Genomic DNA, 17,141 nt, shown 5'->3' with positions numbered 1-17,141 from the left:
GAGTAAGATGCATTGGAAATATAACAGCCATAGTTTGGCCATGGGCTTGGCCTCTGGTACGACTTGACACAGGAAATGGGGTTTAAACAATAAAGACATATATAGGTACTCAGAGATGCACTTTAGAAGGGCCCGCTACAAACACACAATACAGAAAGGACATGGCCATACTGGAGATTTGGTTCCATGGTCTATCGCTCTATTTCCTGTTCCATTCCTCGCACCCGGTTCTTGAAAAACCAAACACATCTCACCTAATATGTCGCATCATCAAGATGCAGCCCACTGACACACCTTTCGTTAGTGTTGGATGCGGGGGTCAAAGTGGACGGTGTTACAGCAAAATAGTCGTCGAGTCTTTATGTTTGGTAAGATGTTACTCTAGCCACCTATGCAGTGTATTCGCAAAGTTTCCTCCGAAAGGTGCCATACCTAGGTACCTAGCTACACTCTCACCCAGCATACTATAACTAGCCTAGGTAGGTAGTAGGTAGTGTAGGGAAATAACAGTATTCAGGAGAGTGGGTTCATCATCACTGGTCAATCAACTAAACCTTCCCGAATTATCTTTAACGAGTCACTTGTCCCACTTTTGTTTTACTCACTACTAGGAGGTACCTAGATAGCAAGCATAGTCCTCCAGGTTTAGAGCCGACTGCTGTGACTAAAGGCTTATAAGTGTTGTACACGGGTACACGGACTGGGGCTCTCCTCCGGTCTTCGGCCATTTTCCCTCTTCATCCAACCACAACGCCACCACCAACTTGAGTAAAAAAAAAGCTGTCTTGGTTGTATACATATTAACATATACCTACCTACTAATGAGCACTTGTTTTCGGAGGTCCAAAAAGATATTGCCAGATACAGATTGAGCTTCGTTCATCTTTTGTCTTCCCTTTCCCCGTCAACTTAATTCTTCATATCTCATCTTGAAGAAGAGCAATATCGCCATGCCAGTGATTGACCTAGGCGAATCCATCCCTTCTGATACAGCACATGTGAGTCAATCAACGCGATTGTTTTTTCGGTCATATGAAACAAAATTACTGATAGTATCATCAACCCAGGCTGTCAGTGTCTCTCTTCCAACTTGGAAAGCCAATGTTGGGTACGAGGAAGGTGAGGATTGGGTCGTGAACCGTATGACTACAGGTTACCCTCGGTGAGCTATATCTCATACATCATTACACACGGTACTCCTGCTTACTGAGCGTTCCAAACAGCTTTTTCGTTCACAGAGGCATCCAGGCTTTTGCCAAAGAAATCGTGGATCGTTATGGTAGTCCTGGTCAGCAAGCTATGCTCTTCCCTACACCGCGAGTAGCAAATCGGTGTCTGGATTTTATAGTCCAACGGATCTCACCTGAGCTGGCGAGTCAGGTCCGCATCTTCGACTTTGCTCTTGACAAGTCAAAGGAGCTCTCTCCTGTATTGAAAAAACTCACATCTACCATCTCTGCTGTGCTTTATCCCTCTGAGGTATTTCCTATTGCGAAGCAATACTGGCAACACACTGGCGAGGGTACTTCCAGCAGACGTGCTGAGTTTTGCCATGGCCTATTCAATGATGATCTTCTTATCCCGGCTGTCCGTACGCGTACCCCTCCCGAGGCCGTTCAAAGCAGGCCCTTCCGCGGTCCGAGACGCTACACTCGCCCTGGCTCAGTCGATGGTGTTTCTTCTCCAGTACCTTCAGCACATAAACGAACTTCCCCGGATACTCCAGTGGATTCTATCGAGAGTTCGACATTCCTCGAGGAACGCTTTGGCAGAAATCTTGACCTGTCCATGGTCGAGCGTGCCAAGTCGGCAATTCGCAGACGTATTGCGGGTGCTATGGCTCACGAGGTAGACATGAACAACGGTCCACTACCAGCCATGACATTCAACACTCGCGGCATACCCAGCCTCGAAGAGACCGACGTCTACCTTTACCCTGCTGGCATGAACGCCATCTTCAACGCTCATCGTGCGCTGCTCCATGCAAGAGAGCCAGCCGAGAGTATCAATTTTGGTTTTCCTTACGTCGACACGCTCAAGATCCTCCAAAAGTTTGGCCCTGGCTGTCTTTTCTATGGACACGCATCACCTGAAGATCTTGATGACCTGGAGGCTCGATTAGAAAAGGGCGAGCGGTACCTAGGCCTCTTCTGCGAGTTCCCTGGCAACCCCCTTTTGACGTGTCCCGACCTTGCTCGTATCCGCAAACTTGCCGATGAGTACGATTTCGCTGTTGTGATTGACGAAACAATAGGCACATTTGCCAACATCAACGTCCTCCCCGTTGCAGACATTGTTGTCAGCAGCTTAACCAAGATTTTCTCTGGCGATTCCAATGTTATGGGCGGAGGTCTTGTCCTCAATCCTGATAGTAAGTATTACCGAGCGCTCAAGGCAGCCATGGAGGAAATCTACGAGGATAATTACTGGCCTGAGGATGTTGTCTTCATGGAAAGGAACAGCCGCGATTATGAATCTCGTGTGGTACGCATCAACGCAAACTCGGACGCTATTTGTGAGGTGCTGCGGAACCATCCCCTTGTGAAGCGCATCTACTACCCCAAATCCAATGATTCCAGAGACCACTACGAAAAGGTCCGGCTTCCTGACGGAGGATACGGTGGTCTACTATCTGTTGTGTTCCAACGCAAGGAGTGCGCTCAGGCATTCTTTGACGCCTTGCCGCTCGCCAAGGGGCCGAGTTTGGGAACCAACTTCACACTGGTATCGCCGTATGTTCTTCTGGCACACTATCAAGAACTGGAATGGGCTGAGTCATTTGGTGTCGATCCGTATCTTATTCGTGTCAGCGTTGGATTAGAAGACACGTCAGAGCTTGGTGACATATTCACAGACGCCCTGAAGGCGGCCGAAGCTATGACAGCTATGTGTTGATGATGAATAGATATCAAAAGAGTTATTCCGCTTTGCATGTATCGTGTCTATATAGAGAGCTGAGGCTATTCGCCTTTGTGCATGGTGTTGTGCTTGAGTTCAGAGAACTTGGTTGACCAGATTCATGGTCTGTTTTGGACAGAGACAATAGAAACCTAACCTGGCCTCTTCATGTTTCTAATTCTAAAAAAAGTCTATACTAATTATAATCGCTCAAATATGTTATGGTGGTCGTGTCATGTCATGTCGTGTCGTGTGCCAGAGCTCTAGACCGCTCACATTATGCAACATTCCTGGTGGACATAGCCAGGTCCGTAATCCTCAATTCCACGCTCAATCTCATTTGCCCTCTCTTTCTCTTTTACTTCTTTTGCAAAATACTTCTTCATGTACTTTTGGAGTTCGTAGTCAAGGTTCATGGCAGAAGCCTTCAAAACGACGTCTGCTCTACACAGCGGGCAATGCTTTTCCTTCCGACGCTGGATCTTGATGACGCAGCGAATGCAAAAAACGTGCTGGCAGTCTAGGCGGACCGGCATATATGCCACCGAAAAACAGACTGGGCAAAGGTAATCGTTGAGCTGAGGAACTTTGGAGACAAGCTCTTGCGACATTTGTGCGCATACGTCCCGAGCGATAGTGCCTGCCAGAAGCTTGTCGGAGTGAACAACGATAGGAAATTTCCTCGCGACACCCAATGCTGTCCGTTTGTCGAATTCTTGTAGAGGATCAGTAAGATAATCGTAAAGTAACAAGCATTCGCTTACTCTTGAGAATTTTGGTAACAGCTGTCTTGTTGAGTTCTTGGAATTGCATGTTTTTGAGAAGAGACGCGTTCAAGTTGATGAAACGGGCGAAGGCCGCCTTGCTCTCGGGAAGCTTGAAGTCATGGACCAGATTCTGCTTGGTCACCTGGTCCTGAAACCATTGCAGCTGCTTCACGGCCTTTTGGCTTGTCCGTTGTCCGTGGTCTTGCTCGTGAGTAGCGAAGAAAATTTCGGCGTCCAGGTAAAGCTCAAAGATTTGTCGCCAGCGCGCCAGGTCGGTCTTGGAGAAACGTTTCGGCTTTACCACTTGTTCAACTTCCTTTCCGAGTGCAACAATCTCCAAGGTCATGGTCTTCTCTTCCTCTGTTTGTAGAGCGTCCAGATAGTTCACATCGCTCTGAAGCATTTCGAAAAACTCGGCGTCAAAAGTGAGAGGAACTTCGATGATTTCGTAGATTCCCGTGGTAGCATTGCCCGGGGATGAAATGGGCGTGATTTCGTTGGAGACATCGTTTGGAGTCGCTATGGAAGTTTTGTGCTGCTCAGCATCGGTTGCTACTTTTTCGACGACGTTGGCCTTCTCGTCGGCCAGGGTGATGGCAAGCGTCTCGCTAGCTTCTTCGGCGAGCGCATCGATTGTTTCGGTGGAGGGTGCAACGGCAGTCTCAGCAACGGTGTCGGGTGATGTGGCGTCCTTGTCAGCGTCGGCAGTTTGCGCATGGGCAGTATGTCCCGTGTGCGACCACTGGTTTTGGGGCAAATTGATGGCAATCTTATTAAGAAAGTCGCGCGAGTTTGGTGCAAGCGAAGCATCGATGGGGACACCATCCTGCAGATGGACCTGGACGGTAAGCTTTGGGCGCAGATGAGAATCGGTACCGTCTGTGGAAAGTCAGTTTTGTTGGAGGGAGTGAAGGAGGGGAAAACCGTTGGAAGTACTGGGTTCATACCGTTGAGCTTATACTTCAAGGCCACAGGAGACGTTGCGTCGGGATTCAGAAGTTCGCGCAACGTCTCAGGATCAAGTCCAAGCTCATGCAGCTCACGGGCGACTTTCTTGAGACATTTCTTAAGTTGACTATAGGGAATTGCATGATCAACCCAATGGGCAGGAAAATCTGGGCGTTCATGTTAGAGAAAAATGTGCCTACTAATTTAGAAGGGGGTCTGAATGCGAATCATTATGTTCAGATCCATCATGGTTTAGACAAACCTTGGGCTCGAAGAGTTTCCTTAAAATCGTGACCAAACTTCATGGCTGCCGAACTGATGTTGCACCGAATTCTAAATCTATTTGCATACGAGGCGAGGCACGCGACCAGTTGTAGTATTAGGCGACAGTTGGTGGCAAAAGATTTAGGATTGGGGAGCTGGAGATGTAGCGCAGTAACAACAATAAAGAGGTATTAGTTTAAAAACTTCAAAAGCAGAACCGAAAGATTATACTCTGCACAGGATGGAGAAAAAGAAGATGAGGAGGGGGAGAGAGGATGAAAGTGAAAGAGTGGGAATGAATGGTTAAAGAATCAAGTCATGAACTTGCGCCGCGCGAACGGGCTTGAGTTGGATCTGGGTCTAGATCTGGATCTGGATCTGGATCTGGCTCTGCACATGAAGATGAACATGAGGAGATGGTTTCTAATGTTAGGTATTGGGTATCGATTGTTATTGACTGTCCTCGTGGGCGGAAAAGATCGATATCTTAGTACCTAGAAACCCAGGTAGACAAATCAAATCAGGGTATGTACTTTACTCAATTCAGTCTCACCCACGTAAAGGAATATCGCTAACCCATTTACTCCATGCAACACCAACCAATTTCGGGTACTTCAAGAGGTTGGTACGAAGTTTCGTCCTTCGTTTTTTTATTTTTAGTGGTTTTTTTATTACCCTTTCTACCTAACAATCTCTGAATAGTACCCAAGTTATGACGCATGTGTCTAGGTGGATTCTCGGCAATCTCGTGCCGGCAAATGGCAAAATAGAGAGGCATCTAAAACCATGAATAAAACAAGAGCGTAAAGACCCAGCTTGTCAATCCATTTTCGCTGACCGAGCCGGCATTCACGATGTATAAATCGAGACCCATCTTTTTTTTTTCCCTCTCTCTTTTCACAATTTCCTACATTTCGATGGGGTTCGCTTTACATTATCGAGGATGGTGATTGGTCGGTCCATGATATAGATCAAAAAGTGGTCAGATGATTGCTTTCAGCACGTTTGCCAGTCAGCCAGGTCATGAATTGTTCAATGAACCAGCCAATATATGCAGAATATTGCTTGAAATTAATACGCTACTTGCTCTAAAGTAGGTAGACTTTAGAAGTCTACCTACTTGTCAAAAGAACTCACGAACTTGTCTATGCTTGATTTAGTTTACTGACCCCCAATGCAACCGATTCGTTCTATTCAGCCTCGTGGGCGACATGAGCTTCGTTATTGGCGCAGGCAAGTTCCTCAGCTGTAAAAATGGTTCATGGTAATTTAATAATGATCGGCCTCGTTCATCGAGACCGGCTGCAATCGCATAATACATTTAAAGGGAACTGCTGTCGATCATAAATAAATACCAGGGCCATATCTGAGGTGAGAGACAACCATAGACATGCCACCTAGGTACCTACTAAGGTACACAGGTTAATATAATAAGAGTCCATTGGAGTCTAACTGGATAACACAGTAAGAAGAAGAAAAAGCGAAAGAACTTAAGAACTACTAAGCCATAGTGATTAATGTAACATTATTATTAATAAAACTCGCCTAATTAATATTGTACAGAAACTAAATGTCATACAGAACCAAGCATCGTAACAATATCGGTCAACGTATGAGTAACAAGGTCCTGTTTTGGACTTAGCAACTCCTAAAAGCAAGCTTGGATGACTCTTTGTGAATCATTCGGCATGCACATACGATACCCGGCCCTGCCTCCCGAATGCAGCGAATAAGCTTACATACTTCTCCAAATTCCAGAAGGGAAAAAAAACCATCAGAAACCCATCAAACAGCGGAGATAAACCGTGCGGGGATGTGGAATTTTATTCAAAATACCTAATAAATTGTCCACTGCTAATTTTGCCCCACGATACCCCTCCATCTTCCACTTAACCAACCCGCAACACTCTGAAAGTGACCATTATAGATAAATAAATCACTGCCACTCCAAACTTCCTTTCCAAACTGTCCAAGAACATAAAGCTACCTGGCTATACCATATTTATCAAAGGCCCCGCGTTGCTTACCAAGTAGCCATGGGTGCCCAACAATCTTCCGAGAACTCAAATGCTGAGGGTTCTACTCCTGTTGCAAAGACATGTTACTACGAACTGCTAAACGTTGAGCGTTCAGCAACAGATGAAGAGTGGCTCTCCCAAATGGCAGTTTCTGTCTTCTCACTAACAACTATCATACAGAATTAAGCGCGCTTACCGTCGAAAAGCTCTCGAGCTTCATCCTGATCGCAACTACAACGATGTTGAAAATGCCACACGCCGCTTTGCCGAAGTCCAAACCGCCTATGAGATCCTGTCTGACCCTCAGGAGAGAGCATGGTACGACTCACACCGAGACGCCATCCTCAGCGGAAGAGATGCCGACGAGGACGGCGGGAACCCCACTACCTTCCGAAATGTGCGACTTACATCGGCCGAGGAGATTATGGGCTTGATACGCAAGTTCAACGCTGCTGTATCTTTTGATGATGAACCAACGGGCTTCTATGGGATTTGTAGAGAAACGTTTGAACATTTGGCATTGGAGGAAGAGGTTGCTGCAGACAACGACAATCTCAACGTACGAGACTACCCGACTTTTGGTTCCTCCGACGATGACTACGAGGATGTGGTCAAGCCTTTCTACAACGCATGGGCTGGTTTCTCAACAGTCAAGTCATTCGGTTGGAAAGACAAGTACCGTCTTTCTGATGCCCCTGATCGCCGCGTACGCCGTTTGATGGAAAAGGAGAACAAGAAGATGCGCGATGACGCTATACGAGAATTCAACGATGCTGTCAACTTCTTGGTGGGCTTTGTGCGCAAAAGAGACCCTAGATACCTACCAAACTCTCAGACTCATGACGAGCGCCAAGCTTCGTTGCGCAACGCTGCTGCTGCTCAGGCTGCTCGGTCGCGCGCAGCGAACCAAGAGCGCATGTCTACCTTTGAGATCCCTAAATGGGCGCAGGCCAGATCTGACGATAATGGAGCGGAGGGTGGTTTCTCGGAGTCTGAGGAGGAGTCCGAGGTCGAAATTTTGGAATGTGTCGTGTGCAACAAGACTTTTAAGAGCGAGAAACAGCTTGAGGCACACGAGAAGAGCAAGAAACACACCAAGGCAGTTCAGCAATTACGGCGACAGATGAAGCGCGAAGGTACTGAGTTGCAGCTTGACGATGTATCACCTCCAAGTCAGGAGACCGCCAACCAGGACGATCAGGAAGAAGATACAACGTCCGGAAAGTACAGGGAGATGGAGGAGGAGTGCTCGGGTGGCACAATTCCCATTGAACAAGATGTGACTTCTTTCAACAACGAATCGCAGGAGGAGATAATTGCACATTCCGTGGATGCTTCGGATGACACTGATTATGCACCAAGAGACGTTGTCGAAACGAGAATAACGAACACCAGCAAATACAAACCCGATGACAACACGACCAATGAAGATGAACTGTCTGCATCTGTGCATAAGCTATCTGTCGACGAGCCTGCACAAAGCAAAAAAGTTGGAAAGGCGAAAGCAAAGCGTGCCAAGAAGGCTGCAGCTGCACAAACACAGCAGGAAAATTCAGTACGTTGATTTCGCTGCGACTTAATTGTTGTATACTGAGAAACATGAAGTGTGGATATTGTGGGGAGTCGTTCACATCCAGAACAAAGCTGTTCGCGCATATCCGTGACGAGGGACACGCCGCACTAAAACCAGCGACGGGGAGCAGCGGGAAGAAGAAGCGATAAACACATTCATGTGGGTAGGTTACATGCCACGTTATCACCTACCGCACATATGCGACTGCAACATCATCATCTTAATACACTGCTGGCCGTGCCAAGCCAGGCCAGCTCCACGTGTCAATGGCAAAACGAGATGTCGCAAGGAAATCCGTTCAGCTCAATTTCATCGTCTATCTCAAATAATACCCATGCCCACCTACCCCGGGAAACTGTACCAAAACGCCGGGCCCCTGACCCCAAACCTATGCTTCATGAATGGTATCCGTATCATCATCGCTCAACGTTTCAACTTCATCAATCGCGCTTTGTCGGCCCTCGCTTGAGCCTCCGAGGACTGCTTTCCGGTCTGTTATATGAATGATTGATTTGCCTTGCACATGCTTGACATTTCGCTTCAGTTCTTGCCAATCAGCCTCGTTTTGGATCAAGAAACCGATCAGCATGCTGGGATCCATCTCACGGACATGGATACGGCGCAGCCGAGAGGTATGACATGATGCGATTTCCTCACTGGTGTATTCGGCGGGGTCTTCGTGATATGGAAGGGCTGGTCTTGTATGATGAGGATCAAGGTAAAAAAGGAAGGATCCTTGCGCGCCTATAAAGTAATGGGATGATGAGGGACGACCACTGCATATGGTCAGTACGTTGAAGACGCTGGTACTGTGTTGATAGTACTTGCCCTGCAATTCCTACAGATTGCGGCATCTGCAAAGCTGCGATAAGAGCTTCCCAATACACGGGTGTAATTTTGTCGATTCCTAGCCGAGTTCCTACTAACACAAGCGTGGGATGGAAGTCTTCGCCTGGCGGCTTCGCAATTTTCATAAATTCGTCCTCGTACACATCGGGTCCGTCACCAGTTGAGTATACTCTGATTGAGGACTCATGGGAGTTTGTCAGTGCTCTATAATACGTGTCAGAGGAACTTTGACAGTCTTGACGCATATGTGTTCACGTACCGTATACAACGGGCTGTCGCTGATGGCCCAAACCACTCGCCAGGGTATTTGCCACAGGCACTGGCGCCGTGTCGAACGAAGCTATGGATCGAGTAGGGAGCTCTAGGGTCATCTGCGAAGTCTTTAAGTAGGCGACATTCTTCTTCTGCTGATTCTCCCCGACGCCAATCTAGTAGATGTTAGAAGCGTGACGAAACTGTCATGAATACTGGGACTTACCTCTGCCTAGGCGGACCATGGCTATGGCGTTTGCGAGCAAACTTTGTCCTGAGCGAATCATACATCCCCATCCACTATCCGAAGAAAACGGACTTTGGTCGCCGAGTTGACTCTTGAGTCTCATGGACAATGAAAATGCGGATGTAGCTTGTGGATTGGTGGATCGGGCAATGGGCTCGAACTCGGATCGGTACGTCATCCATATCTTGGATTCAAAATCGCTTATGAACCCAGTTGGCCATCCCCCGTCGTCCACCGGGGCTTCATATGCCAGTGATGAAGAGAAGCTGCTCGATATGGAGTCCGGAGGTGTGTCGGGGGCATTTGTTGGTCGGTTTGGCGGTTGAACTGTGTCGTGAGCTTCTTGGATTTCTGCTTCAACCTTCAGTACCGATGGAGGTGTCTGTGGATGGTGGTCATCGGCCTTGGTATTCTTCTTGCCGTTGAGCCGATATGAGCGTCCCAAACACCAGACTGGTTGATCGTGAACGACATCGTTGGTGGGCTCCGGGTCCCAGAATATTTGCACAATTCGCCGATAAGGTGCTAGGTCAACGTTGGCCATGACCCTTTGCATTCCGATGTAATATAATATGTGTAATTGCGGACAAACTATATCTGCGTTGAAATGCAGAATGACACTGTTCTTGTCAAAAACCTAGTAGGTAGGTAGGCAGGACAACTTCCATGTTGTTGAAGGTAGCAGGCAACGCAGATGGGCAACGGGGTCCTGCTCTAGCAGCAGCCCAGTGGAGAGTCAGCTGGGGCCGGTGGGCAGCGGGGAGCAGCAGCTTGTGACTCCTATCCGGAGTTGGTGGAGGGCGACTACCTGGTAGGTGAGCGTCTAAGGTGGATTTTGCAACTATAGTGGGGCTCTTACGCACGCGACGAAGTGCGTGCACGGGCCATTTGCGACACGCCTCAATGTCAGAATCTCGGTATGAGATGAAGAGCTGAGCTCGAGTGTAAACAGTCACCAGGTATAAAAATCGTTTGCTCGTGGTGTTATTGTGCTTTTTGGAAGTACTTACGCGTATGAAGGCGTGTTTATATAGTATATCGCCGTTGCTAGGGCGGATTGTTATGACTGGTATAACTGGAGAAAGGCTACTCAATTTCACTGACATGTTTAGTTGAGCTTGGAAAGAAAACAGCATAAAAACAATAAACAGTAACGTATGCAGTACCAGAGCTCAGAGAGCCACTAAAAATCACACTTGTAACAAATGTGCATATACAAAAGCCTGAGATATGTCTATCAAGTAAATTCGAACCAATATAACTCTTAAATTTCGAGTATTTGCCTAGAAGCCCTCCCACCCTATACCACAAAATAGAAGTCATGGTTGTTCGGAGTACGTACCGTACCGTACCGTACCTGCTTGTTCCATGACCCCTGCCCGCCCGTCTCAAGCACCAGACCCGCCTAACATGAAACGCCACTCCATACGACGTTGGATCCCAGACTTCCATGACACTTACCTATCGATAGAATCCGGAACGCCGCCTAATCTCTTCCGAGCCAATCGACAGACGAAAGTCTACGGCGGGGTGACTCGTTTGTTTGCCATCAACAAATTTCTGTACTACGACACTTTCCACCAAGGAGCCCAAATTTTAGGGCGCTCAACCTGCCCCTATATCAACCACCCGTTCGCCCTATTGACACGAACGCACGCCATGAAGACTGCCTACTCCTAACATAACCATGACCAGAAACAAGAAGGCAGCTCCCGCGCCCCGGGGCGTAAGGAACGCCAGAGGCGGACGAGGAGGTCGTGGGGGAAGAGGATCATTTCGTGTCCGTGGGAGTTATTTTTCAACATCATCACATGTCAATTTCATTCAAGATGAATCTGGTAAGAGCTACTGAGATGTTGGAGCAAGCAGCGTAAAATCTACGGTCACCCAGAGTTAACACGTTCCAGTTGGATTTACACTCGCCGACGAAGCCCGCCAGACCTCACAACATGACCACTCTGCATGGGGAAACTCTAGCCTGCGGTCACGGCCAGTAACGTTTGTAAGCGCCGGCCCTAGTGAACCACTGAAGTTGCTCGACGAGATTATGGACGGAGCGAACGAAGAGCCGGGAGTAATGACGATAAACGAAGAAGCACAGGAGGACGATGAACCATACATGGACCAAGAGGATCTCAATGAAAGTGACGAGGATGAAATCATAGGACCGGATGACCTTGAGGAAGCCATCCAAGACATCCAAGAAAGGACCGCAGTGAAAGGTGACACGCCGGATGCGCCGTGTTTCTTCTTCGATCTGAAAGGAGACCAGGCACAAGATAACCAGGATAAACTGACGGTTCAGGTACCTGAACGACCTTTTTCAAGAAGCAGCACCTCTAGTGACGAGGTCATACTTTTCAAGGGCCGAGGCGCCCCGAGAAAGCCTGAACACATGTCTAATATCGACATGGTGCAGATGCAAACAGAAATTCGTGTCGTCGAACAAGCTATCACCGACAAGCCTGTACGATCAGGGCCATCCCCAGTGCCCGAGTTACCCACAGAACGAGTGCGAAATAGTAAATCGACGAATAGGGAAAAGAAGCAGAAGCAGCGTGACAAGCGCAAAGAGATCGACCGCGCGAAGGCAGAAGAGGATGCTATTCTTGCAGACTACATTGCAAACTTGAAAGAAAATAGCGATGTGGATGAGTATTTGAAAGAACATGGACAGGGTGGAATGGATTCTGATGCCAGTGGGCTGTCTAACGCCAGCTGTCAGCAGCAAGCTACCGCCACACATGCGTACACCACAGACGGAGATCAATCAGGCGAAGACCTGGAGCACGAATCCAAAGCCAACAACGAAGATTACCCCGCAAGCGAGATCGACGACGAGACGCTGGCCCAGTTGATTGCTGGCCACGGGCTAGGCTACGACCTGGGGATGGAAGATGTCAATTTCGGAGACTCTCTCAGTGATTCAGACTCCGATGGTGAAGAGCCCACCAAGAAGCCAAAGCAGCGGCAAATGGTTGTCGATGACTTCGACTTAATGGATTGGGAGCGACCAAGCCTACGCCCCCGTAAGGGCAAAGGGGCAAGAGCTCAGATTAACTTCAATCTATCCGATTCCGAATTGGAAGCAACACTCCGGACGAACTGGAAGAATGACAGACTTAAGAAGTCGGAGCGCAAGAGACAGAGAGAGGAGATGCGCGCACTTGGCATGCTGGGAAAGAAAACGAAACCTGATGATCTACGCATCAAATACCCAGATGGAATGAATATGGAACAAGTTGGAGAAGAGATGCGGACATTTATGATCAGTGGCGATGAACAGTAAGATCCCTTCCCCTATGATTGAAAGTGGCATGTTTGACTCACACACTTCTAGGCTTATCTTGCCCCCAATGGATAACCATGCCCGCAAAATAATACACGAGCTGGCGAATAAGTTCAAAATCAAGTCCAAGTCGATAGGGAAAGGTGATCAACGACGGCCTACACTCTATCGAACAGGACGTACGCTTCCCTATATCGAAGTAACATTTAACCACGCTTTTAATCGTGTGAATCGGAAATATCTCCCTCGGCTTGACAAGGGCAAGAAAGGCAAAAGACTGCCTCCTGTTCGTGGCGGTGCTTCTGTCGCAGCTGCTACATACCAAGATGGCGAGGTCGTTGGCGGTTCGGCGCCTGAACTGGGCATTGAGAATCGTGGAAGAGCCATGTTGGAAAAGATGGGATGGAGTATGGGAACGGCATTAGGCGCGTCGGACAACAAAGGAATCATGCAGCCTGTTACGCAGACGATGAAGCGATCAAAGGCCGGCCTGGGTTAGATGTATGATTCAGAGTAACTGATTCGCTAGGATCGCAATACATTGTGGATTTAGATGAAGGAATCGGATACACAATAGGATGAAGGGGAAAGAAAGCTAATGTGCACGAATTCATTTGATCGAGACCCTATTCTCGATGTTTATTGTACAACCGCGAACCCCGTTGCCCGTGTGTGAAGACATTGCCCCCAGGATAAAAAAAACAAAACCATCCGTAACGCATTATGAGGCCCCTAAAAACAGGGCTGGATCCCCGTGAAACCTCAGATTCATGACACCCTGATGCCACGCGTGAAAAACCAAATGCCCAAAACAAATCAAGCTATCAAACCACCTATTTCGTCGAGGAAGAGTACTTGGTAACAGCCTTGGTACCCTCGGAGACGGCGTGCTTGGCAAGCTCACCGGGGAGGATGAGGCGGACAGAGGTCTGAATCTCTCGGGAAGAGATGGTGGACTTCTTGTTGTAGGCGGCAAGCTTGGAAGCCTCAGAAGCGACACGCTCGAAGATGTCTGAACCAACAGTTAGAACAGCCAGGCGAAGTTGAAAGGTAAAAAGACATACCGTTGACGAACGAGTTCAGAATGGACATGGCGCGGTTGGAGATACCAGTATCGGGGTGGACCTGCTTGAGGACTAGGATTGCAAGTTAGCTTGACGCGTTCTGTTGCGACACGCGATAGAAATCGGATTGAAACTCACCCTTGTAGATGTAAGAAGAGTAAGTCTCCTTGCGAGTCTTGGAGCGCTTCTTCTTGTCACCAGAAGCAGCAGTCTTCTTGCCGGCATCCTTCTTCTCAGGAGCCTTGGAGGCAGTAGCAGGAGCCTTGGAGGCGGCGGGCTTCTTGTCAGCAGCCTTGGGAGCCATTTCGAAAGATTTGAGAGGGTTGGTGGAAAAAAAGTGATGTGATTGATTGGTTCGGTTGAGTAAGAACTCGTGCGTTGGTTAAGTTGCTGGAAGGCGAGAGGATGCTGTTGTGAGATGGAAGTTGATGGCGAAACAAGAGGATCGGGGGTGGGTTGGGTTTTTGTAGCTGGGCGCGTGTCGCAGTTAGCGGGTTACTGATTGCCTGGGGGGCGTGCGCACGCGTGCTTGCACTTAGCGGCTGGTGGAGGTGATCTAGGCTGGGCTGCTGGGGAGGGACATGCCAGCCCCTCTTTTCTGTTGCTGCTGGTGAAATAAAAAATGGATGATGGTCCTTTTTTTTAATTGGCCACTTGCCCTCTGCAAGCTTCAAAAGAGTGGCCCTAACATACATACCTAGGTACCTACATATCCTTTCCGTCATCTTTTGATGCATGCAAGGAAGCAAGCATTTGATTTTCGCGTCAAGCAAACTACCATCCATCGCGACTTCACTTAGTCTTTCATCGCTATCACTCACACCTGCACATTTCCTCAGTGCTCGCGTCCCAGCACGGGTCATTCTTTCTATGTGATTTCAGTTCTTTCCTTTTACATATACACTTCACTTATATAGATAGAGAGAGAGAGAGAGAGATAGAGATATGTTAATGTGTTGCAAGATGTTGGTTAGATGTATAATGACTTGTTTTCGTAGACGTCGTCCAAGTTTCCCATCATGACCGTGATTTTTCAACTCTGACGCATCAAGCCTTGAACTGGGAGGTTCTATCCATAGATGACATGTAGCACCTTTGGACCCTCCGTACATGTTCGGTTCTCTATCCCTGCCCTACGTATCCGCGCACCTCATCGACGCGTCCGCTCCGTATTGAAGACTTCGGGCTGCAACCCATCACTGCGGCGACACATCACCAATAGGCACCCAGAGCCGCCACGCCCAAAGGCTCCCGTTCCGTTCATTCTCTCCACATTCTCCAGCCGCAGGAGTCCCGGAGACCGAGACCTGTAGGGCTGTTGGGTCCGCGACGTCCGTCTTTAAGACGGATCTCGACGAGATCTGATATCCAAAACCCGGGGAATTGAATTTGTGGACCATCTGTACATGCTATATACGTCACGTCACCTTAATCTGGGGTCCAAGAAGCCAATTTGGAGTTCATTTATCTTGAAAATACTAAATTTAGAAAAAAGTGTTAGGTGTATCTACCATCAAGTGACAGATATAGACCAAGTTTGATTAAGAAAAAGGACCTAAATATTCCTTAATGCATCTAAAATCGATTCAAACTTCGAAAATGTGAGGGATTTCCGCACTGAACAGGTTCAAAATGGGATCAAAGTCCAGACCAGGTTTGGACATCCAACTTCAAATAGACTCGTTGTATGAAACAGTTCAAGAACTCCACGCCAGAATTGCCGACCAAGCAACAACTAAGCAACTGAACCAGATCGAACGAGTTGACATGGACGTACTCAAAGAGCACAAACCTGGGAGACTAAAACTACCTGAAAAGAGTACTGATCTGGGTTGCGTAACTCTCCAATCATCAAATCGCTCTGATCAGATATTTTTTATCATCTGGGGGGAAAAGAAAAGAATAGGAAGAAGAATGAAAATCCAGTGCGAAAAAGCTTGTGGTTGCAGGCAGGCGAAAAACAAGACCACAATAACGCGCAAGTGATTTGAGAACTGCACGAGCGCGCGAGCAAAGAGGTCCCCTTGGTTTTATTACTTTGCTGTGGAGAGGGGCCCATTAACGATGCAAGCGCGCCAGGGGGGGTCGATTTTATTTTTTAATGCACAGCTTGGTAGCTCAATTTTGCTGTATCCGGTTAGCGCACAATCGCGTTGCTAGCTGCGAGTGATCTGGGATCAGAGCTCTGACGCGCGAAAAGTACTTAACCTCTACATCCCCCGCCAGCAGTTATCTCTTCCACTTCTCATCCACCAATTGTCATCACAACCAACCTTTCGACACTCTCTTCCATCTCACAGTCTTTCAGACTCGCAAAAACTCCCTTTTTAAACCAACCCCCCCAAATCACAACTCTTTCAAAATGACTGGCGGCGGCAAGTCTGGCGGCAAGGCCTCTGGTTCCAAGAACGCGCAATCGTAAGTCTTGATCTCTTATTTGACGCGCCTATCCAGACGCGTCATCGTCTGTTTGATCTTGAATGCTAACAATTTTCTCCAGACGTTCCTCCAAGGCTGGTCTCGCATTCCCTGTCGGTCGTGTCCACCGTCTTCTCCGAAAGGGCAACTACGCTCAGCGTGTCGGTGCCGGTGCTCCCGTCTACCTCGCTGCCGTCCTTGAGTACCTCGCTGCCGAAATCCTCGAGTTGGCTGGTAACGCTGCCCGCGACAACAAGAAGACCCGTATTATTCCCCGTCATCTTCAGCTCGCCATCCGCAACGATGAGGAGTTGAACAAGCTTTTGGGTCACGTCACCATTGCCCAGGGTGGTGTTCTCCCCAACATTCACCAAAGTAAGTCGCATATTTTGCTCTACATTGTTCTGTTACTAACACTCTCAAGACCTTTTGCCTAAGAAGACTGGCAAGACCGGCAAGACCTCCAGCATGGAGCTGTAATTGGGTCCTTTTGGTTCTGTTTTTCCATGCGATGGCAGGTTGCTTCGGTTGTCATGACAAAGGGGTCACGGTTT

The 17,141-nt window shown here is 48.2% G+C and overlaps 7 protein-coding genes across 7 annotated transcripts; 4 read left to right on the top strand and 3 right to left on the bottom strand.

The window, feature by feature from the left end:
- Positions 1-950: 950 nt before the first annotated feature.
- MET7 (Folylpolyglutamate synthetase) lies at positions 951-2,895 on the top strand (the record flags this gene model as incomplete). Its single annotated transcript, XM_044856147.1, has 3 exons — positions 951-998; positions 1,068-1,162; positions 1,224-2,895. 3 exons carry the CDS (start codon positions 951-953, stop codon positions 2,893-2,895), a joined length of 1,815 nt encoding a protein of 604 aa, XP_044703460.1.
- A 275-nt stretch (positions 2,896-3,170) lies between these two features.
- FPOAC1_011779 (uncharacterized protein) lies at positions 3,171-4,918 on the bottom strand (the record flags this gene model as incomplete). Its single annotated transcript, XM_044856146.1, has 4 exons — positions 3,171-3,613; positions 3,663-4,544; positions 4,613-4,780; positions 4,876-4,918. The coding sequence occupies 4 exons, from the start codon at positions 4,916-4,918 to the stop codon at positions 3,171-3,173; spliced, it is 1,536 nt and encodes a 511-aa protein (XP_044703459.1).
- Positions 4,919-6,913: 1,995 nt separating this feature from the next.
- FPOAC1_011778 (uncharacterized protein) lies at positions 6,914-8,617 on the top strand (the record flags this gene model as incomplete). Its single annotated transcript, XM_044856145.1, has 3 exons — positions 6,914-7,023; positions 7,076-8,450; positions 8,501-8,617. 3 exons carry the CDS (start codon positions 6,914-6,916, stop codon positions 8,615-8,617), a joined length of 1,602 nt encoding a protein of 533 aa, XP_044703458.1.
- Positions 8,618-8,856: 239 nt separating this feature from the next.
- ATG4 (Cysteine protease atg4) lies at positions 8,857-10,372 on the bottom strand (the record flags this gene model as incomplete). The annotated part of the gene is made up of 4 exons (XM_044856144.1): positions 8,857-9,244; positions 9,279-9,521; positions 9,577-9,745; positions 9,796-10,372. The coding sequence occupies 4 exons, from the start codon at positions 10,370-10,372 to the stop codon at positions 8,857-8,859; spliced, it is 1,377 nt and encodes a 458-aa protein (XP_044703457.1).
- A 1,131-nt stretch (positions 10,373-11,503) lies between these two features.
- On the top strand, positions 11,504-13,604 carry FPOAC1_011776 (uncharacterized protein; the record flags this gene model as incomplete). Its single annotated transcript, XM_044856143.1, has 3 exons — positions 11,504-11,654; positions 11,724-13,101; positions 13,157-13,604. 3 exons carry the CDS (start codon positions 11,504-11,506, stop codon positions 13,602-13,604), a joined length of 1,977 nt encoding a protein of 658 aa, XP_044703456.1.
- Positions 13,605-13,938: 334 nt separating this feature from the next.
- HTB1 (histone H2B) lies at positions 13,939-14,473 on the bottom strand (the record flags this gene model as incomplete). Its single annotated transcript, XM_044856142.1, has 3 exons — positions 13,939-14,117; positions 14,170-14,241; positions 14,308-14,473. The coding sequence occupies 3 exons, from the start codon at positions 14,471-14,473 to the stop codon at positions 13,939-13,941; spliced, it is 417 nt and encodes a 138-aa protein (XP_044703455.1).
- A 2,058-nt stretch (positions 14,474-16,531) lies between these two features.
- HTA1 (histone H2A) lies at positions 16,532-17,067 on the top strand (the record flags this gene model as incomplete). The annotated part of the gene is made up of 3 exons (XM_044856141.1): positions 16,532-16,587; positions 16,670-16,962; positions 17,012-17,067. The coding sequence occupies 3 exons, from the start codon at positions 16,532-16,534 to the stop codon at positions 17,065-17,067; spliced, it is 405 nt and encodes a 134-aa protein (XP_044703454.1).
- Positions 17,068-17,141: the final 74 nt, after the last annotated feature.

Source organism: Fusarium poae, chromosome 4, assembly GCF_019609905.1.
Source record: "Fusarium poae strain DAOMC 252244 chromosome 4, whole genome shotgun sequence".
Lineage (NCBI taxonomy): Eukaryota > Fungi > Ascomycota > Sordariomycetes > Hypocreales > Nectriaceae > Fusarium > Fusarium poae.
The sequence above is the reverse complement of the archived record's forward strand: the minus strand, read 5'-3'. Positions and strand labels throughout refer to the sequence as shown.